The sequence below is a fragment of the Artemia sp. Qi Xiang Cuo genome, chromosome 4, assembly GCF_049724085.1.
Source record: "Artemia sp. Qi Xiang Cuo chromosome 4, ASM4972408v1, whole genome shotgun sequence".
In the NCBI taxonomy this organism is placed as follows: Eukaryota; Metazoa; Arthropoda; class Branchiopoda; order Anostraca; family Artemiidae; genus Artemia; species Artemia sp. Qi Xiang Cuo.
This window is the reverse complement of record NC_142797.1, coordinates 80474797-80496238: the sequence shown is the minus strand read 5'-3', so window position 1 is coordinate 80496238 and position 21442 is coordinate 80474797. Positions and strand designations below refer to the sequence as shown.

Here is a 21442-nt window from a genome sequence, read left to right as displayed (position 1 = left end):
TTTCTATATAAATATGTATTGTTAAAACAGAAACTATATTTTGTGATTAATAAAAAGCTTCCTTTTTTTATATTTAACTTAATTTTCTTACTTTTGTAATAGCCTTGCAAATTTGATTATCAAAAAGTGCATGAAAATTAACGTTTGTATTTATTTTTGAACGTGAAATGAAAACGCCACGGCTTAAAATTCATATTTTGATATTTGAAAAATGAGAAAAAAGTCCAAATCCCTCCGAATTTAAGACTAAGTGAATAGAAAGAGCTAGAATGCCGTGCAGATGAAAAAAAAACAAGACTTGAAGTAAGCCTGTAATCCACATCTCGTAATGCTATTACTGGCATTCCATGCTCTAAGGCTTGGGAATCATTTGCCAACTTTAGGGATTTACCACAAGTCTCATGATATCCTGAGCGAAACATCATTTCGAATCATTAACGTAAGTTCAGAAGAAAACATTATTTCATGAGCAAAACATCATGTCGAATCATTAACATAGATTCAAACTATTGTTTAAACCAGCATTTTTTAGAAAAAAGCAGTAACTTCACAGCATAAAAAAAAAATTTCGATCGAGTATTTTAAAATTTATGAGCCTTGTTGCCATCTTATATAGTCCTATTTGCAGAAGTTTTACGTCATCTTTTTACTTTTTCCGTCATCTTGGTGGGCGGCGTCTTTTTTAAATAAATTTAAAATTTATGTAAAGCTACCACACATCAAACGTATTCCAAGTCTTTCTTTTTTACGATGGGACAAATATAAAAGCAAGTAATTTCGTAAATAATGTTGGGCTTTCTTTATTGTACTAAATAATTCATACGAAAGACAAGTTAAACAAATAGATGTATATACTGGAAAGAGATTTGTGTAGCTAATGTTACCTTTATCAGATATTTTCACAATGGAGAGAACTTCAATGCCAAGACCGGGCACTGTAACGCCAAGAACTGAATCTGCATATGATTGATTACTCAGAGTAAGATCCACTTTAGCAGTAACGGAACCACTGGCCTCTTTTTTACAGCTAACCAGCCTTGCAATGCTCCCCTCAAGTTTATCACCTTCGAGTTGCAAATCCTGATCCCGCAGTACAATGGAAAACTAGAAATATACATTGAAAAATACTTCTGGCTTAGAAACTGAAACGCAGTGAACCAATAGCTGGTTACCAACATGTCCGAGATCATAACCGAATAAGTACTGGTAGGCGGAGAAATACCGAATTTGTATCGAAATTATGTTCAGGTTCGTCAAAATCACGATAATAACTCAACACCCCGCCCTAAGACATCTTTGGGACCTTGTGTCTTTTTCATAAATATAACCTAGAAAATTTTTGAGGAGGGTTCCTTTGAACTCTGTCTAATCAAAAAAATTGAGTATGGTATGTCTAGACATGCATCAGTTTTATAACAGTGTATCAAGGTTTTACACAAAAAGCGGAACGCACAGAAATGCAGAGTTACGGAACACTACTATTAATTTATTTATCTTCTACCATATTGTTAGCTCATTTTTTCTGATCCTATAATCACTAAGCTGATGAAGTATCATACCTGTTTTTTTTTTTTTGCATTGACATCTTAGCTCTAAAACGGGCAATAATGCAGGAATTTGGACCAGTGCCAGTATTTGAGGAGGGGTATTGCTTCGAAAGAAAGGCCAAAAATAGAAAACATTATACGTAAATGCGATACTTTAAGGTAAAAAGGCCTAAGGCCATCCCTGTCGACGTGCCTATCGTCAATCATGATTACAAATCATTGATTACATGCCATGCCAATCACTAACATAATCTACCTGGCGGTACCCAAATACGCAATAAATAAGGTACATCCTCCCCAAATAAAAGAGGCACCTGAATACGGCTTGTGATACGTATCTCTTTTAGTAAAACAGCAAAGTGTGGAGCCAGCATGCATTTTTTACCCCGCTCTCCCATTGCATGCCTATCTTGAAAGAAAGAACGATTTTTGAAACTTAATCGAAAGTTACTTAGTAAATTCAAAACCAAATTGCGATAAACTTACACAGTAAAAATAAAGGTAGAAAGTCCTTCGAAATGTTTTTTGTCACTCTTAACGAGTGGCAAGATATTTTAATGCATTAACTACTTTCAATTATACCATTTAACCGTCTTAGAAATTCCTCAGGGAAAATCTTGGAAATTGAAAGGTTAAATTCTTTCCGTTTCTGTTTTTGAAAAATCAAACTGATGGATAAAAAAGCACGATGAATTTTGGCCTACAGGTCTAGCTGTTTTTCTTAATAAAATCCCTTTTTGGAACAAATCAAAGCTTGTTTTGTTGTAGTTCTTTTAATCAAAGATGGTTAGATATTCTTTGAAGATACTTTACAGGACATAAGAATAGGGTGAGCGTACAACCCGATCAATATATGAAAAACTATACCCTTCTCCACTGTTACTTACTACTGGTCTTCCCATTCAGGATTTGAAACTTACTAAGGATTTAATCTTTTCTGTCAGAGATAAAAATTCTAGTGAGCCTTGGACTGACAGAGACTCGGACCAATTGACACCACCAATCTCTAGCTTGTAGCGGCTTTGCGACAAAATATTTTGCTCTGTTGTCAAGATACATCCTTCAGGGGTATATATAAAGGGGAATTCACAACGACAGACAAATAAATCATCAGACAAGTCTTTAAAGCATCTAGCACCGTTTGTTAGGCAAACTGCAGCATTTTTCTTCTCAGAGCATGGATTTTCTTCACTAATGACTGGACCTGAAAACATTCATAGTAAATGATGTATTCTAATATTAGGGTTATTCAAATTCCGAATTGAAAACATCATTTAAAAATAATAAGAAGAACATAAAGAAAGAAAAACGAGCAAAAATGGGGTTTTTAAAGGCCAAATGAAAATACTGACAATACACAACAAAGCGAATATGTTGAGAGGACAAATGCCTCTCTTCTTCAGCGCAAAATAAAACAACATAATCGATGAGAGTGCCGAAGAAAAAACCAACAAAATAAAATACCGAAACTAAATTTGAATTTGAAAAAAAACAATGAAAAAAAAAACAAAAAATTAAAAGAGGAATAAAATTCAATAAAAGCCAAAAGTTGTAAGAATTAAAACCAAATACCTACAGGCAATAAAAGTCAGTCATTCACCAATATCCGTGATTTGCAATTGAAATTCCAAATTGAACTGCCATCGACAGATATTAGCGAATAACCGAGAAATAAAAGAGAAACATTCATTCACTCAAACCAAAACGAAGCAACAATTGAATGAGTTGGAGAGCTATGTCATCTAATTCCTGATTTTAATAATTGCATTCCTCGCAGACACTCTTTGAGACTTAAGGGGTTGTTGACGTGTCTGATTAAGTGATTGGGAAAGTGGTACAAGTTTTATATCTGGGACTATTAAAGTATCGGCTTCTCTTTTGAGAAAACCGAAATACGACTCATTTATTCTTATATCACCTGAATCTCTGTTCAAAGCTAGACCTAAATGTTGGAACAGGGATTCAGGTGATTTATGTAAGTTTTTTCACTCTAGTAAAGGAATTTAGATGCCTTCAAAAGAGATTTTTGGTAAAAGTTGACTTGACATCAATTTTAGTTTTACATAAAAAATATCTTACTCAAACATCCAAAAGGTGTATCAACTAAGTAGCTAGGACAACTGCATTCGAATGAACCAGCAGTATTAACGCATTCAGCTTCAGGAACTAAGCAGGCCAAGGTGTCACTACACTCGTCGATGTCAGTACAAATATTATTTACTTCCTTGAACCTATAGAAAGGAAAGAGTGAACTTCTGACATAAGCAAGCGTACATCAATTACTAAATTCTTACATAAATTAGATATAGCGTCATAGAACCCCTAATCTGTATCTTTAAATCCTATAAATTTTAAGTTGAGAAGCATAATTCAAAAGCTACATGAGTGGTTCATTTGCCAATAACCCTATAAATTGAAATTGATGGAAGTGACAAAGAATCGTTCGTTGATTCGGAATCGTTAATGGTAAGTGACACTCATTAAGTGACAGCAATCGTTAATGATTTTTGGTTTTAATCATGTTATATTATTCGTTAACTGAAAAATGTTCAGAATCGTTGGTTTATGTAAGCGACTATGGAGTATGAGCTTAACGACATTTAAGTATGGAGAGGTCAAATTATTTTCTAAGCCCAACTGCATAGTATTCAATGGCCAAAAAAAGAAGATCTTTCCTTGCGCAGTGTTAATCCACACTTTTAGAGATTTCCCTTGTGGGAATACAAAGTAAAGTGCCATTTATATATATTTCTACATAAAAATTTCAATGAGGCTTCATTAATTGGTTTAGATTTTGAGTGTCTTGTTCAAAACGAGAATGCTATAGATTTTTCATTATCCCAAATTCTGAATTCTCAGACTTTCAAAGTTTTTGAAATATATAACTATTGTCAAGATTCAAATGTGAATAATATATCATATACTTTTACGGATGAGATTTAGAAATTCGGATACGGCTGACCAAAATAAAAACACATATTCCATTTTCGTGCTTTGTATGCAGGTTGTAGGGTCTAAAAACTTACCTGTATACAAAATCTCTCTATTGTCGACAATAATATTTCATTTGGTCTATTAATTAAAATGTTTCTTCAAAACCTCATCTCTTTTTCTTTTTTTTTGCTTTTGAACGATAAGCTTGTCCATTACAAAACACAAAACCATCAAAAACAATGGTTTATTGTTGAACGAAACGTTCGTCATATACCTAGCAGGAAACTCCAAGTCTCTAAACGTTGAACCCTAAACAAAAAATATAATGGCTCAAGGTGTTAGAAATGACCATAGAAAATATTATAACTAAAAAGAAATGAACTCGAATCCTAATTTCTAACGCTATTAACGTTTTGAACCGAGATTAATAGCCCCCTTTCCCGAATCTGTTGCCAGATTTAAAAATGAATAAAAAAAGTCACATCCGAAACGTAGATTCCAGGTCAGCTTCCAGGTCTGTTAAATTCATAGTTGTGATTTAGTAGTTTCGGCAACTCAACTGCCAAAGCTTGAACTAAATTGGAGTTTTTTGGTCGAAAGGCTTAGCTCCTCATTATGGATTCTGCCTAAATGCTTAAGTTTCTTTTAAGACGCAGCTTTCCAATAACGCCCCATCAAGTTTTTACAGACCCATATAAACCATAGAATTAAATTCGTTTTATCATATTTATTCGATCAATCTTAGAATATAGTTATCTCACTTGGTATTTCTCACAAAGCGAAATTCAGAAAGGTACAGTCTTCACCTTATTCTTTCCGACTAAACATTTTGTTTCCTCTAAAACTTATTTCTTATGCTTTAATGCTTTTCAATCCTCTGTTTCAGATTAGTTTTAGTAAATGTAAAGTTTTTTATCTGTATAACTACAATTTTTCATAAATAAAAATTAGTTTTTCATTAGAAGTCGACAAAACTATAGTTTTAAATAGCAAAGATTAATTGTTCAGTGTTTTACAACTTACATTAATTCACAATAAATTCATATAACATTCTTGGCTAACTTTACTGATAATTCTATTGTATGACGAATACTAAATTCGAAGACAAAAACATAAAATAATTTTCTCATAGAAGCTGCTTTCATAATTATCTCGTAAGTATTAAATTTCCATTTTATAGAAAAAAAAGACTAGGATAGCAACGGAATAGAAAAAAACAACAAGATAAACTTGATAAAATGTTAACGTTGCGTTCAATAACTTTCTTTGAAAAACCTTATTGCTCATTTAAATCCTATAGAATTAGATTTAAATCCTTATACAAGACTAAAAAATAAAAATAAAATGAATATGGCTTGCAATTTCGTACCATAAAATGAATTTCGTACCACAAAATGAAGGACCTGCCTTAAAATGGAGTACCATTTCGGCTCGAAGTAGCGGAAAAGACAATTATTTTCCGTAAAGTTCTATTATAAATTGGAAGCACGTTAATAGACATTCCATCGGTCTAGGATAATCTTAAATAATTCACATTGTCGCTGTTTTACTAAATTTTACACTTACCCTGGGCTACAATTGCAGCTGGTCCCTTCAACCACATCAGGCGTACATATGGCAAACAGATCTCCGTCGCTTGAGCACGTATTTGAAGAATTGCATTGCAGAAGTAACTTCGATATTTCCAGTGAAGACAATATTAATCTTAGTTCAATCAATCGTGACAGGACAATAACATCACCCGTTTCATCTCCCCTCAACGTGGAAATCACAGAAGAAACATAATCAGTCACAGATTCTGATGCTTCTAAGTTCAACTGAAAGTTAACACCAATTCTTGGTGTTGAAGCAGAAGTATCTTCAAAGATTTCTGATAAGTAAATGAAAGCGCCTTTGAAATTTGCTTCAAACTGAAATAGAAAATGACAAAGCTAAAAAACTTGAAAAAGTTGGAGATGGCTTACTTTAATCATTGAAATTCGATGCTCTTCCTAAAAATTTTGCAAGAAGTTAATAAGACAATTGGGAGATGAAAGATAGCAATTATAAGCTGATATCATAATTCTTGCATTTTTAGCCTCTCGCGAAATACATGATTTGGAGGAATCTCTGATACAATGAACATAGCGAAGGTGATGAAGCGTCAAAGCAAAACTAATTTAGCTTTGATTAAAACTAATTTAGCTTTGATTAAAACTAAAAAATTAAAACTAATTTAGCTTTGATTAAAACTAAATAATTAAAACTAATTTAGCTTTGATTAAAACTAATTTAGCTTTGATTAAAACTAAATAATTAAAACTAAATTAGCTTTGATTAAAACTAATTTAGCTTTGATTAAAACTAAATAATTAAAACTAATTTAGCTTTGATTAAAACTAATTTAGCTTTGATTAAAACTAAATAATTAAAACTAATTTAGCTTTGATTAAAACTAAATAATTAAAACTAATTTAGCTTTGATTAAAACTAATTTAGCTTTGATTAAAACTAAATAATTAAAACTAATTTAGCTTTGATTAAAACTAATTTAGCTTTGATTAAAACTAATAAATTAAAACTAATTTAGCTTTGATTAAAACTAATTTAGCTTTGATTAAAACAAAATAATTAAAACTAATTTAGCTTTGATTAAAACTAATTTAGCTTTGATTAAAACTAAATAATTAAAACTAATTTAGCTTTGATTAAAACTAATTTAGCTTTGATTAAAACTAAATAATTAAAACTAATTTAGCTTTGATTAAAACTAATTTAGCTTTGATTAAAACTAAATAATTAAAACTAATTTAGCTTTGATTAAAACTAAATAATTAAAACTAAATTAGCTTTGATTAAAACTAATTTAGCTTTGATTAAAACTAAATAATTAAAACTAATTTAGCTTTGATTAAAACTAATTTAGCTTTGATTAAAACTAAATAATTAAAACTAAATTAGCTTTGATTAAAACTAATTTAGCTATGATTAAAACTAAATAATTAAAACTAATTTAGCTTTGATTAAAACTAATTTAGCTTTGATTAAAACTAAATAATTAAAACTAAATTAGCTTTGATTAAAACTAATTTAGCTTCGATTAAAACTAAATAATTAAAACTAATTTAGCTCTACAGTTCAACGATGTGATTTGTAAAAAAAAAAAAAATTGTAACCCATCTTTGCAAACCAATGGAAAAACGCAAAGAATTAGATATGACAAATCTCTTCAAAACTGCAGAAAATAAAAATTGATTTCTGGAAATGGAATGTTGCCTCCACAGTTGCTTTGCTTTTTCAACCTGAAGAGACAAGCGGTCCACAATTGTCCTTATAAGTAAAAATTTGTACTTTTGGCTAAATGTTTCACAGTTACGACAGTTTCACAGCTACTTAGTAGTGTCCCTTATCATTTTTTGTTATTAGGGGATTTCTTTTTTATCATTGAAAAAATATATAGAATTACCCCATAAGACTTATTGGAGTGGCCATCTTCAATTTTAGTTTCCTCAGTTAACCTAAACTTTAAAATCACATAAGTAAAAGTATCTTCAACTCAAAATTGAACGATATTTTATCAAAATTAAAAAATTCAGTTATTTTTACATTTTAATAAAACAAATATGGACTGAAAAATCCATAGACAATATTGATCGTTGCAGAACAATACTCGTGAAAAAACTAAGATGATATTTCCTTACGTATTTTTTTACCATGATGAGCTCGACCTTTAAGACGTCAATTCTAATTAACAGTTTTACCTTCTGGAACCCAACTAAGGAAACCGATCCTACGGAAAAAGGCACAAATTTGAATTTTGACAGAATCGTTCTAATGATATAAGCTCTCAGTGAAGATGGGGTCTTTCAATGTATGGAAAGTAAATGGTTGGCGAAAGACTAGGGGGGGGGGGGGTCTTAAAAGTGTATGACTAAATTTATGGAATATGTAACTCAGATCCTTCATTTGACGGAAATATTTAGAGTAACCATAAATAATACTTGCCAAGAGGGGGAGGGAAGAGGACCTGTTTATTTGGAAATGTCGTGAATTTACAATGATTGAATAATTTAATTTCTTTATCTACACAGTTGTGCTAAAGATAGGGGGTACTTCCCGAAATTTGACATATGCAGAGGAACAAATAACTCTTGAAAAATTGGAAATTATGAACCGAATTTTTTGCTTTCAGCTCTTCACTACTATCTTTCAAAAATTGTTTGTCAATTTAGAGTCAGTAGACGGAAGAGTCTTTTAATTACTTGGTGATGTGCTGTTACTCTTAGAGCTTTGATAGTTATTAATTGGTAGGCAATAGTTTTCCAGACACAGCATTGTTTCTTAAGACCAAGAATGGCCATTTATTGAAAATTTATCTCTTGAAATAATGGTTGTAAACCTTAAAATTGTTTGGAGGTTTTAAATACTGTACCTACCATACAAGACAGGACAACGATATAGTCCAGTATTAAACGATTTATGCTTACATATTGTTGACAAGGTTGATAAAGAACAAAAAATCGAGGCTTTAAGTTAGGTCGTCTCTTTTCTCTTCTGCATTTTTACCTTTTTATTTGAATTTTATCAAATAATGTACTGCTGGATATCCTAAATGGCATCATAGACATTTTATGTTTTAAACAACTTTTTACATTAATTGAATCGTAAACCGTAAACGGTTTTTAAAAACGGATTTTTAAAAAATGATTTTAATCGTAACGGTTTAAAACCCGCAAAACACTGGCTATAACCAATTGAAACAGTGAAATTTAGTTCATTCTTATGTTTTTTTTTCAAAGCGATTGAAAATTAGAGCCATTGGTATGGTTTGGTTAGGAACAATGGTGAGCAGTACCTCGAGAACACCTACAAATTCTATAGAAAAAACATGGTACTTATCTTTTATCTGTATCTGGTACTTATCTTATCTGTATCTCGGTATCTGTTATAACGACCCGACTCAAGAAGTGAAGTTAGGTTAATCCAAAGGAAATATACCAAAATGTAATAAAAATATAATACTTAAAAAAAAACTTGGTCTATATATTTGCACATTAGCGGGGGGGGGGAGGTAATGTATAGCGGGTCTGCATGCAAAATGTGTTTGGTACAATTATTCTACATTTTATTTAGTTGGAGTTGTTTTCTAACTTCACACTGTCTAAATACTTTACCTGAGCCATCCCCTAGTGTGCAAATATATAGCCTAAATTATATTTCCCATCTATTCTGTCACTTTTCTTTGTCTCGTCTCACGCTAAGCTGAAACAAACTAGCGAAAGAACCAGTTCTACATTATGTCAATGGATGAAGAACTAGAGTGGAGTCGCTTTTATAGCGACTCCAAAGAGGAAAGATAAATTTAGACAGAAGATGGCAAATCGACCAATCCCTAGCTTCCTCGTAGATTCCTTGTCCTTCCAGGATAAAATCCTAGCTACAACACTGATTAGCATCTACAAGTTCTCTACTTGAAAAAGTGAGAAATCAAACAAGTTTTACAGCTGATGGAGTTTGAATTTTATGTTCTGAGCCTAGGAAATTGGAAAATGAGACATAAAAATATGTAGTATACTATAAAAGTCAAAATCCTAAGGGAAAGCAAATAAAACCATAATTAGTAATTCTCCTCGCCCTCATCGTCTACCTTTTCGAGGTCACCATCTCCATCATATAAAAAAAAAATTATAAGAGCTAACCAATGAAAAAGTGGAACCTAATTAATTCATACGATTGGCTTCTGCAATGTTGTAAAAAAAAATTATACAGATACCGTTCAAAAACCCAAGGGTTCGGCAATAGCTTACCATAGGGTTCGGCTCAGATATCAAACAGTTCGTGGTAACGAAGTGTAAAGTAAAGAGCGACCCGGCTCAACAGTAACCGAAACTCTAAAAAATGGAATTTTGATACCAATAGATGCATAAAATAATTGGATTCTTATATGGATGTCAAATATGTGAGTTCCATCAAGTTTAGTCTTACCCATCAAAGGTTACGAGCCTGAAAACATTTGCATTATTTCAAAAAATAATTCTACTAAAAGTGATAAGATATTAATGAAGATCAAACTATCCGTTTCAGCGTATCAAAAAATCCTACTGTAGAGGTTTCTAGCTCCTATCTGCAAAAATCTGGAATTTTTTATTTTTTGCCAGATGAAAGATAGCGGATGCGTGATATTTGATTTCTTCCATGGAGTAATCGTATCGATCCAGTGGTCTTAGATTATCGCAAGAGGGCTCATTCGGAGGGAAATTCAAAGTTCTAGTGGCCTTTTTAAGTGACCAAAAAAATTGGAGGGCACCTAGGCCCCTCCCACGCTCATTTTTTCCCTAAGTCACCCGATAAATTTTTTAGATAGCCAGTTTGTTCAACATAGTCGAAAATCTAATAACTATGTCTTTGAGGATGACTTAATCCCCCACAATTCCCGGGGAATGGCTACAAGACATGAAGTTTGCCCATTGTTTACATATAGTATTGATTATTGGGAAGTATACAGACGTTTTCAGGAGAAATTTTTCTGGTCTGGGGGGGGGGGTCGGAAGACGAGGTTACGTGGGAGGAATTTTTCACGGAGAATTTTCCCACGGGGAAAGGGTGATTTCTATGAAGGGGGTGCTGGATTTACCAGCATTGTTTAAAATAAAGCAATATTAAAACTTAAACTGAACAGAAATTATTACGTATATGAGATGGTTCGCCCGCTAGTCAATAACTCGCTCTTTATACCAAATGTTTTTAGTTCTTTCAAAAGAGCTATCTATTCTAATTAAACGGCCTTTGTGGCTCAGGGATCATTCTTAAAGAATTGGAGAAAAATTCTAACTTTAGTGTAAAGAGCAAGATATTGACTAGGGGGTGAACTCCCTCATCAACGCAATAACTTCTGTTCGTTTTAATGTTGCTCCTTACTTTCAGTTCATAAAAGTTTTTTTTTTTATTCAATATGTATAAGAGATAATTGAATATTGTGCGCGTTTTCCCCCTCCTTCAAGAGCCCAGAGTATATTCGTAAAAAAAGTAAAATGATATTAATTTACGCAATTTTTTTTACCAAGACGAGCACGAACTTTAAGGCGTCAAGGTGTAAGGCGACCTTTAAATGTGACTCATTGTGACACTTTGTGACCCAAATAAGGAAACCTACAAAAAAAGTCACAACTTTAAATGAGTCTTTGAATGAGTGACTTTGAAAAGTCACTCTGGGTCAAGTTTGGATTTTTCGTCCTATGAGACGTAAATGGTCGGCAAACGATTAGGGTGGGGAGGGTTCTAAAAAGTGTATGACTAAACTTATGCAATATGTCGCTCAGATCGATATGAAAAGACAGTAGAATTATCCCTTAACCTCCCCTCATTCCTAGGAAATATTTAGACTAGCCATAAATAATACTTGGCAAGAGGGGGGTGGAGATGGGGTCCTGTTTATTTCGAAATGCCGTGAATATACAATGATTGAATAAGCTCATTTCTCTATCTACAAAATTTTTACAAGGATAGGGGGCACTTCCCAAAATTCGACATATGTCAGAGGAACAAATAATTCTTAAAAAATTGGGAATTATAAACTTAATTTATTTTGGCTTCGGCTCTTCACTACTATCTTTCAAAACTGGTTAATTAATTTATAGTCAGCAGACGGAAGATTCTTTTAATTACTTGGTGATCTACTGATACTCGTAGATATTTTATAGTTATTTATTGGCAGACAAGAGTTTTCCCGACACAGCATTGCTTCTTAAGACCAAGAATAGCCCATTATTGCATATTTATTGCCACCAACAGTGGTGGTAAGCCTCAAAATTTTTTAGGAGACTTTAAATACTGTACCTACCATACAAGACAGGATAACAAAATAGTTCAGTATTAAACGGTGTATGCTTACATATTTTTTGTACGATGACAAGGTTGATAAAGAACAAAGAATCGAGGCTTTAAGTTAGCTCGTCTCTTTTCTCTTCTGCATTTTTACCTTTTTATTTGAATCTTACTCAAATAGTGATCTGTTTGGGTATTCTAAAAGGCTTCATAAACATTTCATTTTTAAAGGTCCTTCCAGGATAAATTCTTAGCTACAACCCTTGTTAGTGCCTAGAGCAAAGCTTCTTCAAGAGCCCAGGTATTTATAGAATTTCAGTCACAATTTCTTACATTTTCTTTATTTTCTTGGTTTTTAGAATTATTCTATTGAAACATCCCAGGTCAGCTAAAACAAATGTGTACATATCTGATTAAGCTATAAAAAAAACATCAATAAAAGAAATGTCTTCTAAATTTATCTTTTTATGCAAAGACTAACAGCACGAAAGAAGATGTGGAATAAATAATTTAGAAATAGAATCATGTGTCATGTTTATATAAATTATTTCTTATTACTGTGAAATCCCACAGACTAAAAAAAAATCCTCAAATTATTCTTAAAACATTATTACTTTTGGCTATTAACAGGCCATCAGAGTAGTAATTCCAAGAATTAACCAGTTAAACCTAGGATGTTTCCAATCCAGGCATCTATGTATACGTAAATATACCTATGTATACCTATGTATACATAGGTATACCTACGTATACCTATGTATACGTAGGTATACGTAAATACTAACCATTTCAGATATTGCTGTCGACAGAGTAATATAGTCCTGTGAAGTTTTATTTTCGTATGAAGAGTTCCATCCATTTTCAAAGGCAAGGAATCCTCCATAAGGGCTATAATTCAGATCTGTAAAAATATTTTTGCATCAGTAAGTGATAACTCGAAAAATAATTATAATACGTAATAAAATCCAGTAAAGCACAAAAAATAGATTGCTTTTTTTTGGCGGGGGTGGGGCCTAAATAATTGGTTAATCGTCATTTCTAATAATATAGAGTTCCACTTCCTTGCTGTAATGTATTTCTTCATTATATGTGGGATTTATTCATTCATAATAATTATATGGCTAGAGCAAACCTTTGTTTTTGTCCTGTTTTTTTTCCTACGACTTCCTTTATCCCCTTTCCATTAAGTTTTAGCAGAAAGATAGGTATCTTTCGCCTTGTATAATAATTTTTCATGAAACTGTTGCTAATTTGTATTATTTGAAGAACAAAAAGGACCCAGAGCCCCTCCAACACCATACCAAACCTAAATTTATTCTTACCCATCCAAGTTTAAGAGCCTGAGAAAATTTGCCTTATTTTGGAAAAAAAGGAGAAACACCCCCTAAAAATCATATAATTTTAATGAAAATCACATCAGCAAAAACAACGTATCAGAGAACCTTTTTGTAGAGGTTTCAGGCTTCTAACTGCAAAAATGTGTAATTTTGTATTTTGCCAGAAGAAAGATCACGGATGCATGTTTATTTGAATTTTTTGTTTGTTTGTTTTTTTTCCCAGGGGTAATCGTATCGACCCTGTGCTCCTAAAATATCGTGAGAGGGCTCATTCAATCAGAAATAAAGTTTCTAGTGAATGTCTTAAGTGACCAAAAAGACTGGAGGGCAACTAGGCCCCCTCACCACCCCTCTTTTCCCCAAAATCGTCCGATTGAAACTTTGAGATAACCATTTTGCTCATCACAGTTGAAAGGCCCAATAACTCCGCCTTTGGATAAGACATTCCCCCTACAGCCCCAGGGGGAAGGTCTTTAAGCTGTAAAAATGGTCCTTTACTTACGCATAGTATTTGTTATTGGGAGCATGCATACATTTTAGGGTGGGAAGACGAATTTTCTGCTGGGGATTTTTCACGGGGGAACTTTTCATGGGGAAGGAAGTTTACAGGGTTGAACATGTCAAAGGAAATTATACACCGGGGGAATTAGCCAGAATTCATATACAAAATTCTTTTAAATTTCTTTCTTTCTCTTTTTCGTCTCAATTTTACGTCTGGAGTTGTTAAGGGCATTTGTCTGGGTAAATTTTCAACGGGATTGAATTGCCTAGAGGATATATAAGTGGGGAGTTTATTTTTCCATGGAGGTGGGGCCAGAATTCCTGGGGCTATTGAAAATATTGAGAAGTTAAATAAGAAACACAAGTTTTCCAACTGAAAGTAAGAAGCAACATTAGAACTTAAACCGAACAGAAAATATTACGTATATGAAGGGGGTTGCCTTTTCCTCATCACCTCACTCTTTGTGTTAAACTTTGAAACTTTGCGCTAAACTCCTTATTTTCAGTGGAAAAAAAAACTTGTTTTTTTTATTTAATTTCTGAAAGTTTTTTTAAATAGTCACAGGAAATCTGGCCCCACCTCGACGGAGAAATATCCTCCCCACGGATATATCCTCTAGAAATTTCAATCCCGGTTAAAATTCACCCAGGCAATGACCCTTAACAACTCCACACGTAAAATGAAGACAATAAAGAGAAAGTAAGAAACATAAAAATAATTTTGTATAGGAATGCTGGCAAAAGCAAAGAATTTTGAGATGACCATTTGTTGTCTTAGAAACTTCCAAAAGAGCTCATTCGATTGAAAATTTAAAGGGCTAGATTCTTTTTTAAGATTCAGAGTGACGGGAGGGTGGATACCTCTCCCCAACACCTCGTATTTTCCCGAAATGCATCTAATAGAAATTTTGAGATTACCATTTGTTGTCGCAGAAACTTCGAAAACAGCTCATTCGACTAGAAATTAAAAGGGCTAGTGCCCTTTTTAATAGTGCAAAGTGATTAGAGTTCAACTACAGCCCCCCCCCACACCAACCATTTCCCCAAACACATCCAATCAAAATTTTGAGATAGCCATTTTATCTAACGTAATTGAAAGGTCCAGAAATTATGTCTTTGAGGATGACAACCCCCCAAAACACTCAGGGTAAGGGTTGCAAGTTATGCCCTGGGGGTATATAAAGTTTATATAAAAAGGGCGATCGTATAAACTTTGGAAAGGGCTTATTGGATTGGTAATCAGAATTTCTAGTGTTCTTTTTAAGATTGAGAGTAATATAAGGGTGGATACCCCTCCCCCCCCATGTCTCGTATTTTTCCAAAAATTAACTGACAGAAATTTTGAGATGGCGATTTGTTGTCGTAGAAACTTCGAAAAAGGCTCATTCGATTGGAAGTTGAAAGGATTAGTACCTTTTTTATTAGTAAGAACTGATTGGAGGATAATAAGCCCCTCCCCTACGCCCATCAATTCCCAAAACACATCAAATCAAAATTTCGAGATAGACATTTTGTTTAGCGTAGTTGAAAGGTCTGGAAATTATGTCTTTGAAAACCCCCATACCTTCTCAAGACTAGAACATAATTTGCACCTTACTGAAAAAAAAAATGGCTGTGGATTGTCAGTTTAGTATTTTTTAATATTTTTATATTTTTTAAATATTTTTTTATTTGTTAAAGTTAAAGAAGTTATAACAGTTTTAACTTATTTTGTGGTTTAATGTCGCAGGATAAAAGGATTAGAATGGCTTTTCAGTCTTCAACGTGAAACTTCAACGTGCGAAACAGAAATTTTTGTTTAAAAAAATACAAGACAAGAAAATTTTGTTCTAAAATAAGATTAATAACTGATAATTATATATTAGAGCTATTTTAGCTATTAAGCTATTACATTAAAAAAAAATTATTTTTTGATGTGCTATATTATTGATATTTTGAGATAGCCATTTGTTCAAAAGCAGTCCAAAGATCACATAGCAAGGCTTTTGGGGTTAACGAAACCCCTCAGAGTCTGAGGGCCAGGGCTGCAAGTTATGCCCGGGGGTATACAAGCTTCCTATGGAAGGTGTGAATGTTTGAACTTTAGAGGAAGCTCATTTGATTCGAAACGTATAAATCTAGTTCCCTTTCAAGAGTCAAAATTTATGTAAGGCAACTTGCCTCCCCCTCCCTGCGAACCATCTTTCCCCGAACGTATCCAATCAAACGTGTGAGATAGTCATTTTGTTCACAAAAGACCAAAGAGCATATAAAAATGGCTTCTAGGTGGACACAACAATCCAGAGCCCAGGTAGAAGGGTTGTCAGTTATGCCCTTGGCACATAAGGTTCCTATGGTACAGATAATCGTTTAAACTTCGGATCGAATGGGGCTCATTCAATTGGAAGTTAGAAGATCTAATGCTCTTTTTAAGAGTCAAAAGTGAAAGAAGGAAAACCAGCCTTCCCCTACAATCCTACCATTCCCCAATACACATCCCATCAAAATTTCAAGAGACCTATTTTGTTCAGCATTATTGAAAGGTCCAATAACCATGTCTTTGAAGATGTCAACCTCCCCAGAGTCCTCAGGTTAAGGCCTGCGAGTTTGGCTAGTCGTCCATTGCTTACATACAGTACATGTCACTGAGGAAATGTATTCATGTTTGAACTTTATTTTCTAAAAAGACGAAAGGAAAACAGGCGAGACTTTCAGAGAATATTGAGGAGCGTACAGAGCTCCATTAAGCCAAAAATTATAGGAAATAAATTGAAATAATCTTTCAAGCGTAAAACAACCAAATATCACTTTCAATAAATAAATGAAACTCGAAAAGAACAGAAATCAAACATTTCGTGGTAACGAACTGTAAGTTAGGAGCGACCTTGCTCAATAGTAACCGAAACTCTAAAAAATGGAATTTTGATACCAATAGATGCAACAAAAGAATAATATTTTTATGCCGATTTCAAAAATATAAGCTTCATCAAGTTTAGTATTTCCCATCAAAAGTTACTCGCCTGAGAAAATTTGCCTTATTTTCGACAAAAAGAAGGAAACACCCCCTAAACGTCATAATACTTTATTGAAAATCATACCATCAGATTCAGCGTATCAGATAGCCCTATTATAGAAGTTTTAAGCTCCTATGTGCAAAAATGCGGAATTTTGTGTTTTTTTGCCTGAAGAAAGATCACGGTCGCGTGCTTATTTGTTGTTGTTTTTTCCAGGGGTGATCGTAACAACCAAGTGGTCCTAGAATATCGTGGGAATGCTCATTCGAACGGAAATTAAAAGCTATAGTGCCCTTTTTAAGTGACTAAGTAAATGGAGGGTAACTAGGCCCCTCCCATGCTCATTTTTTCTTAAAGTCACCCGATCATAGTTTTGATATAGCGATTTTATTCAGCATGGTCAAAAAATACAATAATTATGTCTTTGAGGATGACTTAATCCCCCACAGTCCCCGGGGAAGGTCTATAAATCATGAACTTTGCCCAATATTTACATACAGTATTGGAAAGTATACAGAAGTTTTCAGGGGGGATTTTTTCTGGTAGTTGGGGGGGGGGGGTTCGGGGATTACGTGGGAGGATATTTCGACGGAGGAAGTTTTCATGGGGGAGGAACATTCCTAGGAAGTGGGTGCCAGACTTCCCAGCATTATTTAAAAAAACGATCAGAAATTTAATAAAAACAAAACAACTTTTCCAACTGAAAGTCAGGAGCAACATCAAAACTAAAAACGAACAAAATTTGTTACGTATTTCATTGGATTCACCCCCTAGTCATTACCTCACTCTTTACGCTAAAGTTTTTTTGTGCTTTAATCGAGCTATTTATTTTAATTAACAGTTTTTGTGATTTAGAGGCCATTCTTAAAGAATTGAAACAAAATATGAGCTTTAGCGAAAAGAGCGAGGTACTGACTAGGAGGTGAACCCCCTAATATGCGTAATAAAAATATACGAATATAAAAGTTCATTACATAATATAATTCGGAAGTTAAGTCAGATAAAAATTTCGGGAAAGCCATTTAGTCAAAAAAAGTAAAATTAATATGCAAATTTCGTTTTAATTATTCATGTACGGTGAGCCAAAATCAAAGGTGCATGAATTAAAATACATTCAGAAACTATATAAGAATACTAGTTTTTTTAACTGATAGTAAGGAGCGACATTAAAACTTAAAACGAAAAGAAATTTTTCTGTATATGAAAGGGGCTGTCCCCTCCTCAATGCCTTGCTCTTTACGCTAAAGTTTGACTCTGTCTCCCAACTTTATTTTTTAAACAATAAAAAACTTCAGCGTAAAGAGCGAAGCGTTGAAGAGGGGACAGCCCCTTTAGTAGTATGTGCCTTTCCATAATGCGTGCCGCTATACCCCTTTAGTAGGGAGTACGTAGTCCCTGAGTCCCAAGTTCAAGGTCACGGGGGAAAACCCAGAAATGATTTTGTCAACAGAGACCTTGGGAAAAACCCTAGTTACATAACATGTTTGTGAACAATTTTGGGAAAGCCTAATTAGTTTCGCAACAGGGGAAATATTTTTCCCCAACCTTTGGGAAAAATATACCTTCAATATGGGGCCACCACTGAAGTACTATGTAACATGGAGAAAACCCAATTACTTAACTCGCTTGCTGGTTTTGGGAAAATCCAATTCACTTGGGCAATAGGTATTGTGATTGGTTAATTTTTTCTTGGTATGAAACCGGGACTATGGGAGAAACCCATGACATTCTGAAATGTACATATAAGGTAAGAAATCAATAATAATATTATCATTAGTTTAACAATACTCGACTGGTGCAGAATAGTTAAGTGAATAAATTATGTCTGAGAAAAGAAATTTGGACTATAGTGATTCTATGGAATGGGTAAGTTTTCTTTTTTTATTATTCTTAGTGAATATAAGTGGAAGAGAGATAGTCTTATTAAAATATATATTTATAAATTTCCTAGCTATTGAATTATCAAGTAAATATCTAGTGGGGCTATATAATTTATAAACAAATATATATATGTACTTCTTACCATTTTCGTAATAAAATATTCCAAGTATATATTAGAATGAACATCAAATCCCATTTCATGTTTCACTTTTAAGCAACATTTCTTCAATAAAATTCCATTATAACACTGTAACACTGTAATAATACTAAACGCTGTATTTTGAGAAATTTAGCGGTTTGCAACATCAAATCGAATGTAATACGTTTCGAATGCTATTTCGTTCAAAGATTTACTTTCACTTGAGATGAAAAATAATATGGCGTATATTACACTATTGAAAAGAAATGATATATTTTTTTTAAGACGAGGGGAGGGAAGGATTGAAAAGAAATAGTCAAGTATTTTTTTTAAGAAAAGTAGTTATTTTTTTATTGAGTTTAATATTAGAAATAGAATTATAGTCATTTGAGTTAAAACTTAAGGCATATCAATGAGATTTTTTTTGAAGCAGTATGAAAATACTAGTTCTCGTTATTTGAGGTCAAATTTATACCACGTCAAAAATTTTTCTTTCTGAAGAGCCCTGTTCGTTCTGTTTGAAGACTTTTTTTATAGACCAATGTAAATTCATTAAGAACCACCGAGGTCAATAAAACATAGAAAATTAATCGTATATTATTGACAGAGAAGAAAAAGTGAGTGATTTTCGCACTAGGGAAGGGAAGGGGAATTCAGAAGATTTTTTGGTCTAAAACACCTTCAGGGTTTCTCTTTTTTTTAATTTCATTTAAATTACATGGAGCCAAACTCTAAATCAGAACCAGTTGCCCCCAAAAATGTAAAATAAGTGAGGAAAAGTAGTTGAGACTCATTAGATTCCACAAGACCCATAGAGGGGGGGGCATACTATTGGAACTACTAGTCCCTAAAGACTTTATTACGCATACCTGAGTCTTGTGCAACACTATAGTAGTGGGGGGGGACATTTTTTTAACTTCCTTTAAATAACATGGAGCCAAACTCTAAATCAGAACCATGCAGATTTAAAATGAGGGGGGCATACTATTGGAACTACTAGTCCCTAAAGACTTTATTACGCATACCTGAGTCTTGTGCAACACTATAGTAGGGGGGATGGGGGGGACTTTTTTTAACTTCCTTTAAATAACATGGAGCCAAACTCTAAATCAGAACCATGCAGATTTAAAATGGGGAGGGGGCATACTATTGGAACTACTAGTCCCTAAAGACTTTATTAAGCATACCTGAGTCTTGTGCAACACTATAGTAGGAGGGAGGGGAGACTTTTTTTTAACTTCATTTAAATAACATGGAGCCAAACTCTAAATCAGAACCATGCAGATTTAAAATGGACTTCTTTATTTCGAAGAGAAAAGAAAAATATTTTTTTTAGCTTTGTGTTTTACTCTGCTATAATAACTCAGCCTCATGCCCCCCCAAAAAAATGTAAAATAAGGAAAAGTAGTGAGGGCCCACTGGATTCCACGTTACCAATAGGGGGGGAGGCATACTATTGGAGCTACTACCCCCTAAAGACTTATTACGCATACCAGGATCTCATGCAGTATTAAAGTATATTTGTTTGTTATGTAATGGTAAAGAGCATCTATTTATTACCTCATAGGAACTGTTTCTTTACTTATGCAAATATTTTCTTTAAGATTTCTTTATCCTCTCTCTTTCTCTCTCTTTCTTGTGTATGTTTGAACACAAGCCTCTGGAAATTAAAACTGAGACTGTTTTTTTCTCAGGATTGAAAAGACTATATATATTTGTAGCAAATAATTTGATTTTGCTATATTTTTTTTCTAGACCGATGCCAAAAAGAGGCCATCAAAAAGACCAAAAAATAAGAATTTTTGAATTGAAAGAGGTTCCACAAGCAGTCAATCGGAGGGAAAATGAAGAAGAGAATCAGTCGCCAGGACATGTTGATCTTTCCGTTATGGATAGTTTATTGAACCTAATTGAGACAATCCCTAGTCCTAGAATAGCAGAAGAACTCCCGATAACGAACGTGGACTCTCCACAAGCTATGATCAGCTCTTCTATCAAAAACGTAAGAGAAATTTAATTTATCCTCTCTCTCTCTCTCTATCTCTCTCCCTCTTTCATGTGTGTGTTTGAACACAAGCCTCTTATTATCCATTTGTTTTTTAAATAGATTTAGTAAAAAATGCATAAAAAACAATATAATAATAGGGGAATGTAATAAATATATGTTTGTGTATGATAAGACCCCCCCCCCCCATCCTTGTACAAAAAAAAACTAGAACTACAAGAAACAATTGTTTGTTAGCATTCCATGACTTAGAAATTAAAAATGAGACTGTTTTTTTTCTCAGGATTAAAAAGACATTATAT

At 33.3% G+C, this 21442-nt stretch overlaps 1 protein-coding gene across 1 annotated transcript in view; it reads right to left on the bottom strand.

Annotated features, from left to right (window-relative positions):
- Positions 1 to 21442, bottom strand: part of LOC148953483 (uncharacterized) — a 208442-nt gene that overhangs the window by 148159 nt on the left and 38841 nt on the right. The window contains exons 2-6 of the mRNA XM_089087977.1: positions 13070 to 13185; positions 6048 to 6391; positions 3627 to 3778; positions 2468 to 2751; positions 885 to 1104 (exon numbers count right to left, since the gene is read on the bottom strand). Of these exons, the coding sequence (XP_088944103.1) occupies positions 885 to 1104; positions 2468 to 2751; positions 3627 to 3778; positions 6048 to 6391; positions 13070 to 13072 (1003 nt within the window). The 5' untranslated portion in view covers positions 13073 to 13185. The remainder of the gene's footprint in view (positions 1 to 884; positions 1105 to 2467; positions 2752 to 3626; positions 3779 to 6047; positions 6392 to 13069; positions 13186 to 21442) is intronic.